The 20,768-nt window shown below is 36.2% G+C and overlaps 1 protein-coding gene and 1 long non-coding RNA gene across 4 annotated transcripts in view; one reads left to right on the forward strand and one right to left on the reverse strand.

Annotated features, from left to right (window-relative positions):
* NEGR1 (neuronal growth regulator 1) overlaps positions 1–3,096 on the reverse strand; it is a 922,397-nt gene extending 919,301 nt beyond the window's left edge. The window contains exon 1 of one of the 3 annotated variants that reach the window (XM_036890276.2): positions 2,705–3,089. In XM_036890276.2, coding sequence (XP_036746171.2) covers positions 2,705–2,880 — 176 coding nt within the window. In that variant the 5' untranslated portion in view covers positions 2,881–3,089. Of the gene's footprint in view, positions 1–2,704 lie in introns of all 3 variants that reach the window. The other 2 variants (XM_057500326.1, XM_057500327.1) reach the window with 2 other exon arrangements.
* Positions 3,097–3,562: 466 nt separating this feature from the next.
* Positions 3,563–20,768, forward strand: part of LOC118914929 (uncharacterized) — a 63,469-nt gene continuing 46,263 nt past the window's right edge. Inside the window, exons 1-2 of the long non-coding RNA XR_005025804.2 lie at positions 3,563–3,710; positions 7,640–7,728. This is a non-coding gene — a long non-coding RNA (uncharacterized LOC118914929). The remainder of the gene's footprint in view (positions 3,711–7,639; positions 7,729–20,768) is intronic.

The following is a 20,768-nucleotide window of genomic DNA, read 5'->3' on the forward strand; positions in this document are numbered from 1 at the left end:
GTATGACATCAAATATGACTCCAAAGTATCCAAAGTAAAAATGTAAAATATAACTTGTAACATGACTTTTGATGAAATATATGTCACTGACTTACATACACTCTATTAGTCATTAAGCCCTGACTATATGGGCCTATGAACAGAGTAAACGTCAGTTGCAGAAGAAAAAGTCAAGAAAAATAACTGACTCCACTTAATATTTTTTTAACAGAGAAAATTTCTTGTAAATGTGTATATAAAAATAGCTTGAAGTCTGTGGACAAAATAAAAAAGGTGAATAAAAGGATCCTCCCTGGAGAATTATAGAATTACTATAAGCAAACTACTTTGTGTAAAAAGTAATACAAATCAGATTTCTGTTTCATATGAGAAAAAAATGATTGTTTGTTAAAAAAATGTAACCAGTGTAATTGATAGAAACATCACTTAAAAGAGACACAAACGTATTCTCTTTTAGAAGTTTAAAAATCACTATTTCCATAAGATATTACAAAACTCAGAAAATAGCATAAAAATGGATGAGTACAGGACAGAAGTAAACAAGGACTGCACGAAACAACAACACTGGAAAGATATTGTCCCCACTAGTTAAAGAAGCTCACTATTGGAAGCAATGAGTGAACTCAACATAGGTCTCCTAGAAGTAGAATGTAGGTCCAGTTATTTTAATTAGCCACAATATGTATTAGATTGTTCATTAGAAATAAACTGCTGAGATACATCACCAAAAAGACAAGCAGTCTAACAAACCCTTTGGGTTGAAAATGTTAATGCTCATTGCCAATAAGCAATATGCTGCTACAAACAGAGACTGTATCTCACATGATATGTGTTTGCAGCCTCTGAAGACAGTGTTTCACCCTCACCACCTCTGTTCAAACTTTCAAAACAAACTTAATATGAAGAACATAAATATGGGTTTAATGTATATCCCTATGTGACAAAGAGTTCATTGCTTTTACCAACAATGAAAAGGTATTTTATTAAGTTAAAACAATTTGTTGCTTTTGTATAGATCCAGTGTACATTTTGTTTACAGCAAAGATAGCATATATTATTGAAGCACATTATTAATGTATATAAAAAACAGTAACAGTTTCTATGAGAAATTGGACTTTATATAAATGTGTTTAAAAAGATGTAAGTCATATACCACGCCCATATCCCAGATTATTTAATTTAAAATATGTTGCATCATTCAAAGAGACACATAACCCCCTCTCTTTCACCTTAGACATGCCATGTATACTGATTTTGTGCAATCCACACTTATTAGCCAAATACCACCCAGTGGAGAGAAAGAAGATCTTTCAGGGAGATTAGAGGTATATGTCAGGTAAGAGTGTTGGGGGAGAAGGTAGGGAAATGAGAAACGAAGAAATAAGGGTGTTTAGCCTTGTTTAGATCTAAGCACTGATGATCATCAATTTATATTTTCACAGGAGAGAAAATGTTTACAGAAGCTCACTCTGCAGTGTTTCTTAGGGATAAAATCAGGCTGTCCATGTTCAATAATGAAAAAACATTTCAGTGCTCAAGCTTACAGAAAAGAAGGGAAGAGGAAGAATGAGATAAACAAGTAAAACAGAAGATGGAAGGAGGGAGAAAAGAGGGAAGAAAGAGGGAATAGAGAGAAACAGAGAGGGGAGGGAGAGAGAGGGACCATATGTACACATGTGTGAGTGACAATGTGTGGAGCTGTGAAGGAGTGTGTGCCTTTTAAACAGTAAAAGAGAATCTGAATGTGAAAGTGGTTGTTAGAGCATGGAAGTGCCAGTGTGTGTGAGGATGTGAAATAGAGAATATGTGCAGGCGGGTGTTTAGGAAAAAGAGATTTGTGAGGGTGAGAAAACAGTACTGGAAGAAGCTAGAGGTCCAAACACTCATGTGATTGTGATAGCGATGGGAAAGGCTATGGGGAGAGAATGGGAAATGTGAATCAAAACGGAAGACAACACACAGAACAGGGGCATTAATGAGGAAGAAATACGGGGAATGAGGAAAGGTGAAGGGTGGAGGGAAGAGGCTTAAATAAGAAGACCAGAAATTAGAGTGGTGGAGATAAAACAGAGGAGAAAACACGAGAAAACAGAAAAGGGAGGAAAGCCTAGAGAGAAACAGCGAAAAGGATGAAAGGAGACAATGGAGGGAAAAAAGTAAGAAAGAAGTGGGAAAAAATGGAAAAAGAGATGGAGGAAGAAACGAGAGCAGGGAGCAAGTTGTAAGAGGAAAGAAAGAACGCCGAAGAAGGAGAAACTGAGCCTAAGCGTCCAAGTGAGAAGAAAAATAAATGGGAACAGGGAGGCAGTAGTTAGAAAAAGTCGCTGAAGCCTAGAGTAAAACAGAAACAAACCTGATAAACTTGTCAGACTCTCCAAGAGTACCCTGTGTCAGTGAAACAGAGACCTTGTGAATTGGGTTTCAAAGTGGCACCTGCCCCTCCTAAACCTCACACTTCACTCATCCCCTGGCTACTTGGCGCTCCGCAAAGTGCTTTAGCATCACGAGTCCAGCTTTTGCTACCTGCCCCAGAGTAAAGGGGCCAGAGCTCAGGGCAGAATCAGCATCTGGATTTCTTCAAATGTGGTCTTTTGATGGTGATCACCACCAGCATTATTGCTCGGTTTAAAAGAGGCAAGAAAGGCGGAAAGAGAGACAGAGAGAAAGACTGAGACAAGTACGAAAAGCACGCCGTTCTTCCTACCTAAGCACCGCCGTGTCCCCTTTTCTGACCATCATGTTGTCCACGGCCGCCCAGGGGAAGTCCACACTCTGTCCAGCCGGGAGGCAGGAGGGCAGCAGGCAGCACAGGCTGAGGAGCACCGCCGCCAGCCACTGGTTCGAGCAGCAAGCGCCCTGCACCAACAGCATCATGTCCATCCCTGCTAGGGCTGCTCACTCTCCAGCGGCGTTCAGCTCGCACTCCCCACCCCCTGGTGCTGGCGAGTCTTCCCGGGAACCAGGCGGCGCGCCACACGATTTTTTCTCTTTCTTTCTTTCTTTTTTTCTTTGCTTTTTTTTTTTCTTTTTCCTTTCCTTTTCTTTTTATTATTCTTATTATTTTGTTTTGGGGGTGGGGGGCTGGTGGTGGGTGGGTTTCTTTTCTTTCCTTTTTCCCCTTCTAGTTGTGGGGTGTTCCCTTTTTGCCTCCCTCCTGCTCCTCTCCGCTCTCCCTCCCTCCCGCCCCTCCCACCCCCTGGCACCACACTACACCTCCTCCCGGTAGCTTTTGGCCGCGTCCGGAGTGTGTCTAATTCTCGGGCGGCTCGCACACCATCTAGCGAGGAGGCGAGCGCGCCGGCGAGTGCGGGAGGAGGCGCGGCGGCGGAGGCAGGGCGAGCGGCGCGGCGGCGGCGGCTGCAATCGCAGCAGCACAAGCTGCGCGGAGCTCAGCGGCGGCCGGCGGCCCCCGGGCTCGCGCGCGTTGCCAAGCGGCCGTTTCCTTAGCAACCCCGCCCGGGGACTGGGATGCATCCTGGAGGGCGGGCGGACGTGGTGGGGGGGGCTGGCGGTGAGGAAATGGTATGAAGGGAATAAAAAAAGGTAAGAGAAGAAGGAAAAAGAAAAAATGTATTTATCAGGAGGAAGTGTATCACAATTATGCAAAGTAAAGGGAAAGAGATGTGCTTCGTGGACAGAACGCTTCCCTTCCTGTCATAGGTAGTAGAATGGGTGATGCTTCGCTTGAAAAGTCTCCGTGCAGGACTGAGGTGAGGAGAGCAGAGGGGCGCTTTGCTTTCCCTCTCCGATGCGTTTTACCTCTTGAGGCACCGTAACTTTAAAGTCCTCCAAGTTGTAGTCGGCGCCATCATGACGCCTGGTCTGTGAGGTGTCGTTGTTTATTTTTTCCAATTTCGCCTGGGCGGCCGTGCTGCAGTTGACACGCGGCCAACTAGTTCAGTATTTACCTCTTTTCGGAAATAGGCAGGAACGGTGGCAGGGGGCTGCTATTTGAGGGGATCTGAGAGGTGCACGTAAGGCCTTGCGGTAGAGCACCTGGCGTGTTTATTGGGTCAGTCAATATGGATTGGAGGGCGCCTCCCCGCACCCCGCCCCGCTTCTGTGTTGACACCAAAGTGTGTGTGTGTGTGTGTGTGTGTGTGTGTGTGGTACAAAGTGGAGTGTGTATGCGAACGTGTACGAGAGTGTGTAGTATGCGCGCGCACGAGGCCTGCGCCGCGCGGCACGCAGGCGCGATAGGAGGGACCAGGCGGGTCGTGCCTGGCTGCAGAGTTGGGGAGAGACTGCAATCAAGTGTTTTAATTGTGTAGAGCCAAGCAGTCCTGTTATGTAAGAGGCAGTTTAACCCGTTTGAGCCTATCAGGCGAATGATCAGTGCATCCGCATCTAGGTAGGGGCACAGTTACCGTATTTAACAAGTCACAGGTTTATATTTTTGTACATATAAAAAACTAGGTTCCACAAGCTTTCTCCTCCGCAGTGTAGTGCGTCTACCCCTGCTTCGCACGCCGCAGCCCCTCAACCGCTCGCTCGGCAGCTGCGAGCTGCAGTCCTGGCCCACGGAAGAGTGAGGTGCTGGACTTGGGGCCGCCCTCTACCCTTTTCTACTTCTTCCCTTCTGGAACTCATTTCTCGATTCAAAGATCCGTTAGCTATTTCAAGCCATTTGCAGATCATTGCGAGAACCGAAGCTGGAGTCAATAGCAGTTACACCAATCAATCTTATTAAGTGAGGAATTTGGGAAAGAGAGCGGGGAAGTGAAATAGAGAACAAGTAATTAAAAATATGCGTGCGTCCCCCCCCATCCACTCTTCCCTTCTTCCATCTCTTTCCCCCTTAAGCAGCCTTTGAAGATTTTCTTCGCCTGACCCCAGTCCATCTTCCCTTGAAGGAAATAAAAAAAGCAAAACCTAGCACATCCCTAACTCGTTTTCCATAATGCTAGCAGGGTCTTTTCGCAAAGCGCACAGAAGCAATAATCTCTGCAGGGGTCAGCATCCGGCTACCTCCCCAGACTGAGCTCTTTATGAGGCAGGCAGGGAGTCGTTTTGCTTGGCGGTAGCGGTGTTCAGACTGATTTTTATCACCGCGCATGATATGCGGGGAAAATGGGGAAAGGGAAGGGTTCCCATCACCTGTGACCACCCAGACTGACTGATCGGAGAGGCCCTAAACCGGCATCACCTCCCTGCTGCACTGACCCTCCAAGGCTAGGCAATTAACCGAGACGTTTACAGCAGGAGTTACTGATGTTATTAGTATTCAAACTTAACTCTCAAACCCGGCTCGGCAATAGTATTCAACCGCATTTTGAAACATCAATAAAATGTTAGTCATTTGCGGATGAATGAAAACATTTTCTTTACCGTCTGGTATGCTAGGAAAATAATTGTGAAATGACAGACTCTTGCTAATATTGATGCCAGATACCTAGATAATACTGTCATCTAGTTAACTGCGTTTTCACTTTCTCGCATGGTACACTGATGGATAAAGCTTAAATTTATCTAGGGCAAAAGGAGTATTAGAAGAATCGGCATGTCTTATATACATGGGCAAAACTATGCAGTATTATTTAGTATTTTCTGTAGAAATGATCTAGACCCCACTGAAGAGAAGCAGAAGGCACAGCTTCGGGCATTGTGACTCAGTTTAGTGCTATTTTATGGAGGGAAGGTGTGCCAGAGTTTTCTACTACAAGCTATGAAAAGCATCCTTTTGTAACTGCTGTTTCCCAGAGATCTGACATCTTCATGGGCTGGGATAGAGGAGTGGGAGGTGGATTTCTGCGACCAGGGATGGAGCTATGCAGCAGTTTTAATATGTACAACAACCCTTCAGGCTTGTAAAAGGAAACTGGAACCACTTCTATTTAAAGGCAAAGAGTTTATTTATTTCTTTATGTATTTCAACTTCCATTCACTGATCACAAGGCACTTAATTCTCACAAAACCTATCTAAAGGAAGCAATAATTAAAGCTTGTTTACAGATGCATGGACTATTGGAGAGATTATTTACATGTCCATGGGGCAGACCCTATTACTATATATACTTCTGCTGTCCTTTTGACTAGGGATGACAGTTTTTCCCCTCAACCATTCTAAATGCATATATCTGAGAGGATTTTTCAGGGTTTCTGGTATTTGCTTTTGAGGGCCTAGATTTCTTTTAAATAGAGACTTAAATCTTATCAGTCTTGGCTTCTTCTGAGGGAAAACTAAAATGAAAAGGCACAACGAAATGAAAGAAAGAAAACTTCCCATCTCACATTGTTCCTTAGAATTATTTTTAAAGTATCAAGAACAGGTATCAGCATTGTTTGAACTTTTTAGATAGTGAGGGCTGGAGTGGGTGTAATAGGATACTTGCTTGGTTAGAGTTTTTCAGAACTAACTTTGGAATGAATTACTACTTCCTTTTGAGTCACAAACACTTATTTTGTTTTTAAAGCTCAATTTCTAATATTTGTAGGAATGCAATTACCAGTATGGAGTTATTTGGAAGGAGAAAGGTGGAACCTGATTGTGATAACTAACTATGTCATTATCTAGATTGGTTTACATCCCTGTTTGTCATGTCCTCTGACCTCATGGATGTTGGAAAGGTAATGTTAAAAGGAAGCTTCTTAATCTTCCTTAGTTTAATAAAAGCTTGGTTGTCACTCTGCAGTGTAAATGAGATTGTTATTAAGTTAAAAATTAAAATATAAATTGATATTTGTTTTCTGATAATGACTGAGTAAACTCAGATACATCTTTTATGCTATCACTGTCTAGGCATGAGAAATTTTAGGCAAGACAGGTCCCAGGACCTAATGGAAAGAGCTAATGAGAGCACTTTGTAATTCCTGAAAGAGTCGGTCAGTGAACCCTTATAAACAAAACATATAAGAAAACAGCTCTCTAACTTGGGCCATAATTGATCCTCTATTTGAGTTAAGCCAGTTTAAGCTTGGAGCACCTTCTCAATTTAAAGTGCCCTATAGTGATGATTTGCAGGTCATTGTGAGAACTACAAAACTCAGGAAATGTGTTGAGGGTGGGAAAATCTTTCTTTGTATTAAAGGTGTCTCAGCCTAGGCCCTTTTGATATTTATGGACAGGTAATTGTTTTGGGAACTACCCTGTGCATTGGAAAATGCTGGCAGCATCTCAGGCTGCTTCCTAGATGCCAGTATCATCAGCAGATACCAGTAGCTGTGATAAACAAAATTTCTGGAGACATTGCTAAATGTCCTCTGGATTAAGGGAGTGGGTGCAGAAGTCACGTCAGGTAGAGAACCAGTCCATTATAGGTTACATTTCTAAAATTAGATACCAACTTACGCTTTCCAAATAAGATAAAAAAAAACAGATTTGTGGTCAAAACAGAAGTATTTTTATTTGACTTCTGTAGCTTCAAAAATAGTTCCTCCTCATTAATTCAGTCTCTACATTTACCTGCTATGTAATTGAGAGGCCCGGTTTAACAAGGACGTAATGAATTTAATGGCTGACCATAAATATCTTTCTGTGATTTCTCTGTGGGAGCTTTTAATTTAAGCCAGAGTTGAACTGATAGTTCTCATTTTAAAAAGAAATTGTCATTTTGTGACACTTTGGTTTAAATAAAAGAATAAATAGATGGTGAGTTTCTTCGGGGCAAGAACTAACTTAAATATTCATCTCTTTATATAGTGACAGCTACATGGCGGTATGCACTCATGAAATGGCTATTGAATAAAGGAGAGGAAAAACAAAGTCATTTCCATATTGAATAGCTCTATGTAAGTATCATATATTCATTCATTTACCACTGTATCACCTTAGCTGTTAAATAGAAATGGTAAGAAAAGATGTTAGTGGGATTGGGGTGCAGAGATGCCTATGCTATTCTCAGATCTCTTCAAACCATTTACATGCAATGGCCCTGAAAATTTCACCTAAACACTTACACCAGAAAGAGAAATCTTCTGATAACTGGAAATTGTTTTTATAGTATGGAAATTTTTATTATTTTCACTTGTAAAATAATGAATACAGCTTTAACTACGTTTGTATCATTACATATTTGCATAGATTCTGGAAAAGCTCATCAACATCATTATTTATTGAAGATTTTTCCTCTCATTCCAAAAGTACTTTAGGGACTTCAAATGCATATTTAAAAATAAATATTAAATTTAATACTTTCTATTAGACTATCAGGAATGTAAAATCTTATGCCTTCAAACTAATATTCTATTTTATATAAATTGTTATTTCATTTTATTTCCTAAGAAGTTCTGATTGTGACTGCTGGGATGTTTATCTCATATATATGTATATATATTTTTAAGATTTTATTTTTTTAGGGCAGTTTTCATTTTACAACAAAATTTAGAGAAAGGTACAGAGATTTCCCTTATATACTCTGTTACTATGTATGCATAGCCTCCCCCATTATCAACATCACTTGCCAAAATGGCACATTTCTTTTAACCAAGGATGAACCTATATTGACGCATACTGATCATTTAAATTTAAAATCCATAGTTAACATTAAGGTTCACTCTAGGCATTGTACATTCTATGGGTTTGGACAAATGTATAATGATGTATAGACACAATTATGGTATAATACACAATATGGCACTATGCTAAAAATTCTCTGTGCTCTTCTATTCATTTCTCCCTTGGAAAACTCTAGTCTTTTATTGTCTCCATAGTTTTGCTTTTTCCAGAATGTCATATAATTGGAATCATACAGTATATAGTCTTTTCATATTGACTTCTTTAACTTAGTAATATTCATCTAAGTTTCCTCAATACCTGTTCATGGCTTAGTAACTCATTTTTTTAAGTTCCGGAATTATATTCCAGTATCTGGATTTATCCATTCACCTACTAAAAGACATCTTGGTTATTTCCAAGCTTTGGCAATTATAAATAAAACTGTTTCAAACATCTGTGTGTAGGTCTTGTGTGGACATACATTTTCAATTCCTTGGTGTAAATACCAAGAAGTGTGATTGCTGGACCATATGGTAAGAGTTAAGTTTTGTAAGAAAATGGCAAACTATCTTCCAAAGTGGCTGAACCATTTTACTCTCCCACCAGTAATAATATGAGTTCTTGTTGCTCCACACCTTCATCAGCACTTGGTATTGTTCATTTCTCAGATTTTGACCATTCTAATAGGTGTGTAGAGGTATCTCATTTTCAATTCCATTTCCTTGATGATTTCTGATGTGGCATGTCTTTTCACTTGCTTATTTGCCATCTGAATATCTTCTTTGATGAGGTTTCTATTAAAGTCTTTAGCTCATCTCTTAATCAGCTTTTTTTTTCTTATTGTTGAATTTTAATAGTCCTTTGTATATTTTGGGTAGCAGTCTTTTATCAGGCAACATTTTCTCCCAATCTATGGCTTATATTCAAATTCTCTTGGTGTTATCTTATGCAGAAGAGTTTTCATTTTTAATGAAGTCCAGCTTATCAATTATTTCTTTCATTGATTGTGTCTTTGTGTTGCATTAAAAACAGCATCATCATTGTCTAGGGTTTTCTCCTATATCATCATGTAGGAATTTTATAGCTTTTTCTTTTACATTTAAGTCTATGACCCTTTTTCAGTTACTTGTGAAAGATTTAAGGTCCTTTATCTTGTATATTTTGACACCATACTGTGACTTGTTAGTTTTATTCCTTTGTCATATTTTCTGTAACTGATAGATATGTGTGTGTGTGTGTGTATATATATAGGATAATGCCCTTGACATCAATCTAAGTTGTTTTTTATACCAATACTTTCTTCCTTTTATTGTGAACTAGTCCATGGAATGGATATATCACCATGTGTTTAACTATTCACCTATTTTAGGATATTTTTGTTGTTGCTAGTTCGGGTCTATCACAAATAAAGCTGCTCTGAACTGTCATTTCCAGGTTTTTGTGCAAACTGATTTTAATTTCTGTGAAACAAATACCCAGAAAAGTGATCATCCTATCATGTTATAAATATCTTTTTAGTATTTTTAAAAATCAACTTCCAAACTATATTGTAGAGTGGCTGTACCATTTTGCATTCTAACAACATATTAGAGATCCCATTTCTCCACAGCCTCACATCATTTTGTACTGTTGCTGATTTTTATTTTAGCTCTTCTAATAGTTTTGTTGTGATATTTCATGCAAATATTTCATTATGGTTTTAATTTGTATTTTCTTAATGACTGATAATGTTGGAAGTCTTTTCATTTCATTTGCCACCTTTGAATCCTCTTCTAGGAAATGTCTCTGTGTTTTTTGCCCATTTTCTAATGGAATTGTTCATTTTTCTTACGAAGTGTAAACATTTAAAAAAATGTATTCTAAATGTAAGTCCCTTTTCAGGTTTTTGGCTTGCAAATATTTTCTCCAAGTCTGTACTTTTATTTTCATCCTTTTAATAAAGTTTTTCATAAAGCAGAAGTTTTTAAGTATAGTTTAGTTTATACAGGTTTTAAAATATATCCTGCTTTTGGTATCATCTTTAAGAACTCTCACCAAGCACCAGGTCCTGAAGACTTTCTACTGTGTTTTCTTCTAAAGGTTTTATAGTTTTCAATCCAAATCTGTGGTTCATTTTAAGTCAGTTTTTATATACAGTATGAGGTTGAGGCAAAGGTTATTTAAAAAAACAATTTAAATTTTGCCTATGAATATTCAATTACTGCAATACCATTTGTTGAAAAGGCTGTTCTTCTTGTACTGAATTCCTTTTGCACCTTTGTCAAAAATCAGTTGTGAGGGGCTATTTCTGGGTTTTCTATTCTGGTCTACTGATCTGTGTGTCTGTCCCTCCATCATTCTTATTATAGCTGAATAGGTACTCAAATGAGTCAGACTGGTTCCTCCCATTTTATTCTTCTTTATAAAAATTATTTTAGTTATTTTAGTTCTTTTGAATTTTTATATACGTTTTGAAATAAACTTGTATGTATTTATAAATAATGTTGCTAGGATTTTGATAGGAATTTTGTTAAAACTATATACCAACTTGGGAAGAACTGAGTTCTATACTATATTCAGGCTTCTGATCTATGAACATAACATATTTTCCCAATTCCTTAGAACTTCTTTGATTTCTTTCAATGTTGTATATTTTTCAGCATGCAAGCCCTCTGTTTTATTAGATTTATACCTAAGTACTTCCCCTTTATTGTGAACAGCTGTAATTGTCATTCCATATTTAATTTCAGTTTCCACATATTCATTGTTATATAGACATATAATTGATTTTTGTGTTTTGACCTTGATTGGTGACTGAACTCACCTATTCTAAGAAGTTTATTTTGGAATTTTCTACATGGAACATTATTTCATGTACAAATATGGACAATTTTGTTTGTTTTCTATTCAATCTATATATTTTTTATTATCTTTTATTTATTTATTTTTGCATAAATTATGATAATTAGGACTTCCACTACTGTTTTAAATAACATTGGTGGGTGAGAATGGACATACCTTGTTCCTTATCTTTGGGTGAAAGCATTCAGTCTTTCAGCATTAACTATAATATTAGTTGTAGGATTTTTTTGGTAAATATTCTTTATCAAGTTGGGGAAGTTCTGTATTTTTCATTTTATGAAAGTTTACACCAGAAAGAGAAGTCTTCTGATAACTGTGGAAATTGTTTTTATAGTACAGAAATTTTTATTATTTTCACTTGTAAAATAATGAATACAACTTTAACTGTGTTTGGGGTATATACATCTTTTTGAACCATATATTTTGTTTTTCTTCAGGTAAATTCCTAGAAGCGTAATTACTGGGTTATATGATATTTCTATTTTTAGTTTTTTGAGAAACCTCCATACTGCTTCCATAGTGACTGGACCAATTTACATTGCCACCAACAGTGTAGGAGTGTATCCTTTACTTCACATCCTCACCACCACTTGCTATTTCTTATCTTTTGGATAGTGGCCATTCTGTCTAATCTTCTACTTTCAACCTACCTATATCATTACATTCAAAGTGAAATAGTTTATAGCTGGGTCTTTTTTATTATTGTGATTCACTCTATCAGTCTATATTATTTAATTGATGTATTTAGACCATTTACATTCATTTTTTTACAAGTCAGGATAATTTCTGCTGTTTTAATTTTTGTTTTCTGTTTATTCCCTTTTTCCCTTTGTTTCTGTTTCTGTTTTCTTTTTCTTGCCTTCTGGTGCATTTTTTGACAAATTTCAGAATTGCATTTTGATTTACTGTACTATTTTTCAGTGTGTTTCCTTGTATAACATTTTTAGTGATTATTCTAAGTATTACATTATATATACCAAATGTTACAGTATCAGTTTTAACATGTTGCCATTACAAGCTAGTGTAGAAATGTTACTTCACTTTAAACCTGTCTAGCTTCTCTATACTACTATATAGTATAACTACAATACATATTTCTTCTACATACATTAAGATCAGACAGTATTATAAGTTTTATTTCAACCATCAAAATGATTTAGAAAACTCAAGATGAGAAGGAAAGTGTATTGTATATACCCATATATTTGCACTCTGTCATTTATTTGTCCTGATGGCAATAAATTATTTACCTTCATCTGAAAATGCCTTGATTTTCCCTTTATTCATGAAGTTTTGTTTTTCTTTGTTTTATGTTTTTCACTTTTTTGGGTTTTTTTTTTTTTGCTGGGTATAGAATTCTGAGTTGACAGGTCTTTTGCTTTTAGCAGGTGAAAAATGTGCCACATTCTGGACTCCATGGTTTTTGATGAGATACTGCTTTCATTCAAATTATTTTTCTTCTATAGGTAAAGTGTTATTTATCATGTGCTATTAGTTTTAATTTAGTTTTCAAAAACTAAATTTTACTGATTTTCTATGAATTTTTTGAGCTCAACTTTTTTGGGGTTTACTGAGCCTCTTGAATGTGTAGATTTATGTCTTATGCTAAATTAGGGACATTATTGGTCATTATTTATTCAAACACTTTTACATTCCCACCTTCTTTATCCTTTGTTTCCAAGACTGCATTGTTGTAAATGTTAGATCTTTTGTGATATCCTTGAGAATCAGTTTTTTTGTTTTGTTTTGTTTTGTTTCCAGCCTATTTTGTCTTTATTGTTCAGAGTAGGTAATTTCTATTCTATCTTTGAGTTTGGTGTTTCTTTACTCTGTCCTTTCCATTCTGCTTTTGAGCCCATTCATTGAGTTTTTAATTTTGATTATTGTATGTCTCTGTTCTAAAATTTCATTTTAGTTCTTTATATCTTCTATTTCTTGGCTGAAATCATTTTTCTTTGCTGGGACAGTTTCTTTATTGAAACTTTTTTTTTACTGCTTCTTGTGTTCTCTGCATGTTCTTCATTCATTGGAGCATTTTTATGATAGTTACTTTAAAGTCCTTTACAGATGGTTCTAACATTTCTGCATCTTGGTTTTGACATCTCTTGAGTTCTTTTCTCATTTAAGTTGAAATTTTTCTGGTTCATGGTATGATTAATAATTTTTTATTAAAAATTGATTATTTGGATATTTTCTTATGAGACTGTAAATTATTTAATAATCTGTTTTAATACTCTTCCTCAAAATCTTTCCTAACAGGAAAACAGAGTAACACCTCTTTGTGCCAGATCAGTGTAGAAATCTATGCTCCACCCAGGAAGGAGGGGCTTCATGTTATTGGTGGGATGCTGTAAAAATTCATATTACCACTAGGCTTCCACTGATACTATGCTGGCTGAGAGAGGAGCAGTTCCTTGTCATTGCTCCCCGCCTGGCCTCAACTGACACCACAGTGGCAGGAATGGCCTCCTTACTTATGAGTCATATTGAAATTTGTGACTCTTTACTAGGCTCTCTCTAATACCACATAGCAGGGAGAGAAAGGGGTGTTTCATTACTGCCTGGTGGGAATGAAAATCCTGGTTCCTCACTCAACCTTTCTTAATACTACCCCTTTCCCTACCTGTACCCCACCGCACCTCCCACTTCTGGGAGGGACAGAGGTTTGGAAAGCTTTGTTGAAGCTTTATCAGAGTAGAACTTTAGTCTCCTAATGGGACTTTGCTGGGGAAGGTGGAGTAGGACTAGATGTTTCAGTAGTATTTGGCTGGACTAGACCAATTACTGTCTAAAAGCTTTCTTCTTGTTAAGCTGCCCCTTTTCTCATATGTTGGCTATAAAGAACAGGCTTTTGTTTGGATTTTTTTTTTCTTCTTTCTATACCTATTGGTAATTCTGAGTTGCCAAGTTCTCTGTCACCTAGTCTGGCATAATATATAAAACAAAAGGAAAACCTAGGGAATGCAAAACCATGTCATTCCTCAGGTCCTCAGGTTACTAGCCAGTCTCCCTTCTTTTCTTCATCTTTCAGGGTCATCTTATGTTTGTTTTAGATATAAATTCAGTATACTTGCTGGGAGTAATGATGAAAAGTACATCTAATCCATCTTTCGCAATGCATGATCCCATTATTTTTTTCATTATAAATTTCTTTTTTCTAGTAAGCCCAACCTAAGTTTTCATATTTTCTATCTCAGAATGTTACTTGAAATGGGCTTGCTCATTACCACTGTAGAACATAATGTAAGTAATATTTACAAAGGATACATAAAAATTTAGAAAACATTAGTGCATAATGAAGTTTCTTAATCATAGAACTTCTCTGATCCAGTAAATATTTCAAAACACACAGACTCTGTTTATGACACCACTGAAATGGTTATGTTTCTATTAATCTGTATTTTTTGTGTTTTTGCCACTGTTGTTTATTGTCTCTGTCAATCAGAAAAAAATTGTGGCAATATAAGAAAATGTTAAGATGGTTACATATACAGTCTAAAGACCTCATGGTTAAAAAGGAAGAAAAAGTCAATACCACATTTTTTATTGGATGCAGATAATTTTAAATCAGTATTTTTAAGTTAAAGGATAATTGTTACTAGAGTGAAAACAAATATAAGACAGTAGACCTCAATTCTTAGCAAGTTTTAGCCACTATGTGGTGAAGGACCAAAGGCAAATCTTTTTCCTCGGACTCTAGTCCAGCTCTTTCAAAGCAGTGTCTGGAATGATATGTAGTCTTCAGGGTTTCTTCCAGTATAATCAGATGGAATATGTATGTTTACTGACTAAGTAGTGTGGATTAATGTTACCTGATCACAGTTTATCTCAGTCTTCCTGAGTACTCAGTGCTTACTCTCCATCTCTCAATTCCTTTGGGTAGGATGCCTGGATATGACATGTCCAGGCATTAGTTTCTTCAGCATTATTTCTTCATTCAATATAAATAACATGTAAACCCAATTATTTTTTTTCTTGGAGTTCAGTGAAGAAATTTATTTGGACCATGAGAGTGGGATTTGTATACATGGTAATAATGTGAATTATTTACAAAGAGTCAAAGTTGAACTTACAGGATTGAAGAATTTGAACTTCTCTCAACATGTAATTTTGGTAGGAGAGAAAATGTCTTCCTTTTATCTTGGTACATATCCTTTCCAAACACATGCAAACACATGCATTTGCACAAACACTGCTCATTAGTAATGTGAGATATTCAAGAGACTGGCATTGGCTTAAAGAACATTTTAATGGAACCCATACAAATGGTTTTGTAATTGAGACAAGTCTGCAGTCTAAATGGTACCTGCCCACCCCTGACAATTTCTATATGAGGCATATAAATAAATGATCAGATCTTACAGCAAATAAAATTATGCTCTATTTCTGTAATTATTATCTAGGGGCTATACTTAGCTGTCAGTTTTAATTGGATTTATAAAGTAAGATTTATCTGTGATCATTTATGGATGATCTAATTTTCCATTACCCCAAAAGCAAATCCAGATGCTATCAGGAACTCTTAACGATATTTAGTCCTGAGAAAGTAGATAAAGGATTCTTTGAGAGTAGAGAAGGATTGTGGCTAGACTATAGCAAAATTTCTTAGTCTAATTAGTTCATTTTTTCCAAACGCTTTTTCTGTTAGCCATATCACCATTCAGAATCCAATTTTGGCATCCCAAATGACTAATTTATCTGGATTATTCATCTAAAATAAGTGTTATTTTTGGTACAGGATCACATGGCTTTTGGAGATGGAAACCAACTTTATTTCATTATGACTGATTTTCTAAGGTTCCACACAATTTTCATTACAGAATGGAAGCAGCACCGTAGAAATGATGGATTAATATTAAAATTATTTCTCAAATAATTGCTATTTATATTTATCATGATTTCATTTCACAAGTGTATTTATTTCAAAAACATTTTTGTTCTAGACGATCAGTGATTTCTCCAAATCATTTTGTGACCTGGAATGCCATTATCACTGTTAAGTTTGAGTTAAAGGTGCCAAGTCAAAAGGTTCAAGGCAACACAGACATAATGAATGAAAAATCATAATATAAACCCACTAGAAGCATTCAGTGGGAACTTATATGCCATATAAGTTAAGTTTTTTTAATTAACTCATTTGATATACTGTTATTTTATGTGTTTCTGTATTATATATATTTTACTTTGGGAAACTACATATTAAAAACTAACTTACATTAATTTAAAAATATTTGTTAACATAGCTGTAATGTAAAGCAATGTAATCAACATTGTGTTTCAACATCATTCTGAAACCTATAATTTTTTTCTCTTTATTTTAGTTAAGTATAAAGTTGTCATTATTGGAATTGTCATCATGAAGCTCTTATCATATCTCAAAATTAATATTCTAAACCTAAGTATTGTTCAAAGTTATTTTAATTGAACCTATATTATACCCTGTGTCTCTAGAAGAATAAATATTTAATAAAGTTTTGTCTGTTATTTGCTATTGGTAAAAATTAATTGAAAGTTCTTCATCTCTTCTCACCATAAAATGATGATTCTCTTACCTAAATAACTTACTTAATCTCCTGCATTCCTGCTTTCTCACTTACAACCTAACCTTTGAGAAATTTTTCTAAAACACAAAAATTATTGTCACAGGCAGCCTACAGAATAGGAGAAATCTTTTGCAAACAATATATTGGATAAGGGTTAATATCCAAAATATATGAAGAAACTCAGTCAACTCAATAATGAAAAAAGACAGACAAATGATTTTAAAAAATAGTCAGAAGAACTAAATTGACATTTCTATAAAGAGAGCATCAAATTGTCCAGCAGACATGTGAAAAGATGCTCAACATTTCTGGTCATAAGAAAAACAAGTCAAAGCCACAATGAAATATCATCTGACACCTGTAAGAATGGCTATCATCAAGAAGACAAAGAGACAGTAGGTGCTGACAAAGATGTGTTGGAAAGGGAACACTTACACATTGCTGGTGGGAATGTGAATGGGCCAAACCACTATGGAAATCAATATGGAGGGTTTTTAAAAAAATGAAAGTAGATCTACCATATGATCCAGCAATTTCATTTCTTTATATGTAACAAAAAGAAATGAAAACAGGATTTCGATGAGATATGCACTCATGTTTATTGCAGCATTATTAACAATAGCCAAGATATGGAAACAACCCAAATGCCCATTGACAGATGAATGGATAAAAAAGATGTGGTACATATAATAATGGAATATTATTCAGCCATGAGAAAAGAAAATACCCTCCCACTTGTGACTTCATGGACGGACCTTGAGCACATTAAGATAAGCAAAGTAAATCTGACACAGAAAGACAAGTACCTTATGATATCACTTATATGTGGACTCTAAAAATATAAAAAATGTAAAAAACAGAGAGTAAAATGGTGTTTTCCAGGGGAAGGCAATGGGGGTATAAGACTGATAGTGTTTGAGGGTACAAATTTGTAGTAAGTATTAAATAGGCTGTAGAGATCTAATGTACAGTATGATGAATAAAGACAATAATATTTCATAATAATTATGTAATATAAAACTACATCAGTAATCATATTACAGAATATAAATGTATCGAAGTAACATATTATACACCTAAATTTACACTATTCCTCATCAAATTTATTCAATTCAAAGAAAAAAGGAATTAGCATGTCACCTCTCCTCTTACACTCTTCTTTGCTCCATAATTTACTGGAAAAAAATAACCAAATCTTTACTGTAGTCTGAAGTCTACAGATTTGGTTTCTCTCCTCCTTATGCACTTTTCCATTATGGTCTATGTATCACTTTGCTAGGACAATCATAACAAAACTACACAGACTGGGTAGCTTAAACAATATAAATTTATTTTCTTACAGTTCTGAAGGCTGGAAATCCAAGATGAAGGTGATGGGAAGATTGATTCTCTTGAGGCCTCTCTCCTTGGCATGTTGATGACCAGCTTTTAACTGAGTCCTTTAGCGGCCTTTTCCTCTGTGTGTAGTTTATTCATTGTTAATGAAGAGTTCATATCTCTGCTATCTATTCCTTTTCTTATAATGACACTAGGACTATTGCATAGGACCCTACTTTTATGACCTCATTTAACCCTAATGAGCTCTTTACAGGCCCTATATCCAAACACCATCATATTAGAGGCTACAACTTCAACATATGAATTTGGAGTGCTGGTGCATAATTCACTCCATGACAGTCCATGCTACATTAAGTCTCTCTCTTACTATTATATCACCAGAGTCTGTGATAATATCCAACTTGTTATTGAGGCTTGAGAAATATGTGTTGGAATAATTTAAAAATTAGTGCACATAAATATTGAACATATAATATGCCTAAGCATTTTACAAGGCTCTAGATACAAGATAAATGCCCTGTTTACACAGCATTCTAATACCCACACAGACATATACTTTAATAAAATAACATATAAACAGTTGTAATTGTTGGTTGCTTGAGTTTTCCTCCTATAAGATGGGCATATTTTCACTTCCAGAGGAGGAGACCAGACATACACAGAAGAACTGGACATGAACAGTCACTGCTCATGAGAATGACTCTAGATGGATGAATTTTCCACTCCTGTTCCTGTTGCATGTGCCTTGGCAGCTGTCCTAGTTTTGACCCAGACTGGTCTACAGAGTCTAGTAGGGCTCTTTATGGAAGTTTACTACAATGGTGACACCCTTTTCTATGTGGAGTAAAGTTCTGTCTCAGCACACATATGTACACATTACTTCATTCATATATTAAAGGAAATTTTATATATACAGATGCACCTTTCTTACAAGTGAGGAGAAATTATACACATTTTCACCTTTCATCTACCTCATCATATTATCTATCCATAACCTATAATAACTCCTGAGCTTATTTCTGAGCAATCAATCCAAGGGACCAAGACAGGGTGCCTTTATGACCTGACCTTGGAAATTCTGTACCACAATTCTGTTATATCCAAATCTATCTGTGATTCAGTGTGGAAGAGCACTGCTTGAATACCAGGAGACAAGATCACCCTGACAGCCATCTTGGATAATAACTACATATATTCATTTGAATTTATAAAATTGAGGTCATACTATAATATGGGTTTAATACTTAAAAATTATTTTAATATACAGGATTAAAGATGGTGGCATAAGAGGTGAGACAGAGAACTCCTCTCAAATCCACATATAATAGGAAAATATGTTTAATACAACTAATCCTGAAAGAGCAACAGGAAAGAAGACTGCGCCAGGCTGCATACACCTGGAGAACGGAGCACACCTCACAAAAAAGGGAAACAGCACAGCTCTGCTGCAACCCCCAACATCACTCCAGGGACTAAGCAGCTCCAGAGACTAGAGCTCCTACAGAGACATCTACAGAACACTCCATCCAAAAGCAACAGGATACACATTCTTCTCAAGTGCACATGGAACATTTTCAAGAATACATCATATACTAGGCCACAAAAAAAGCCTCAGTAAATTAAAAAAGATTGAAATTGTACAAACCAGCTTCTCAGACCACAAAGACATGAAACTAGAAATAACGCAAAGAGAAAGAAAAAGCACACAAACACATGGAGGCTTAGCCTCAGTAAATTCAAAAATATTGAAATTGTACAAACCAGCTTCTCAGATCACAAAGGCATGAAACTAGAAATAACGCAAAGAAAAAGAAAAAGCACACAAATACATGGAGGCTTAATAACATGCACCTAAATAATCAATGGATAAATGACAAAATAAAACCAGAGATCAAACAATACATGGAGACAAATGACAACAATAATTCAACACTGCAAAATCTGTGGGATGCAGCAAAGGCCATGCTAAGAGGAAAGTACATTGCAATACAGGCCAACCTCAGGACAGGAGAACAATCCCATATGAACAGTCTAAACTCACAATTAACAAAACTAGAAAAAGAAGAAGAAATGAGGTCCAAAATCAGTAGAAGGAGGGACCTAATAAAGATAAGAGCAGAAATAAATAAAATTGAGAAGAATAAAACAATGAAAAGAATCAATGAATGCAGGAGCTGGTTCTTTGAGAAAATAAAATAGATAAACCTGTAGCCAGACTTATCAAGAAAAAAGAGTCTACACACATAAACAGAATCAGTAATGAGAAAGGAAAGTCACTACGGACACCACAGAAATTATTAGACCACAGACTTATTAGAGAATACTATAAAAATTAATATGCTAACAAACTGGATAACCTAGAAGAAATGGACAACTTTCTACAAATATACAACCTTTCAAGAATGACTTGCAAATAAACAGAAACTATGAATAGACCAATTATCATCAATTATATTGAACCGGTAATAAAAAATATACCTAAGAACAAAACACCTGGACCAGATTGTTTCACTGCTGAATTTTATCAAACATTTAGTGAAGACCTAATACCCATCCTCCTTAGTTTTCCAAAAAGTAGAAGAGAATTGAATACTTCCAAACTCATTCTATGA

Source organism: Manis pentadactyla, chromosome 4 (assembly GCF_030020395.1).
Source record: "Manis pentadactyla isolate mManPen7 chromosome 4, mManPen7.hap1, whole genome shotgun sequence".
In the NCBI taxonomy this organism is placed as follows: Eukaryota; Metazoa; Chordata; class Mammalia; order Pholidota; family Manidae; genus Manis; species Manis pentadactyla.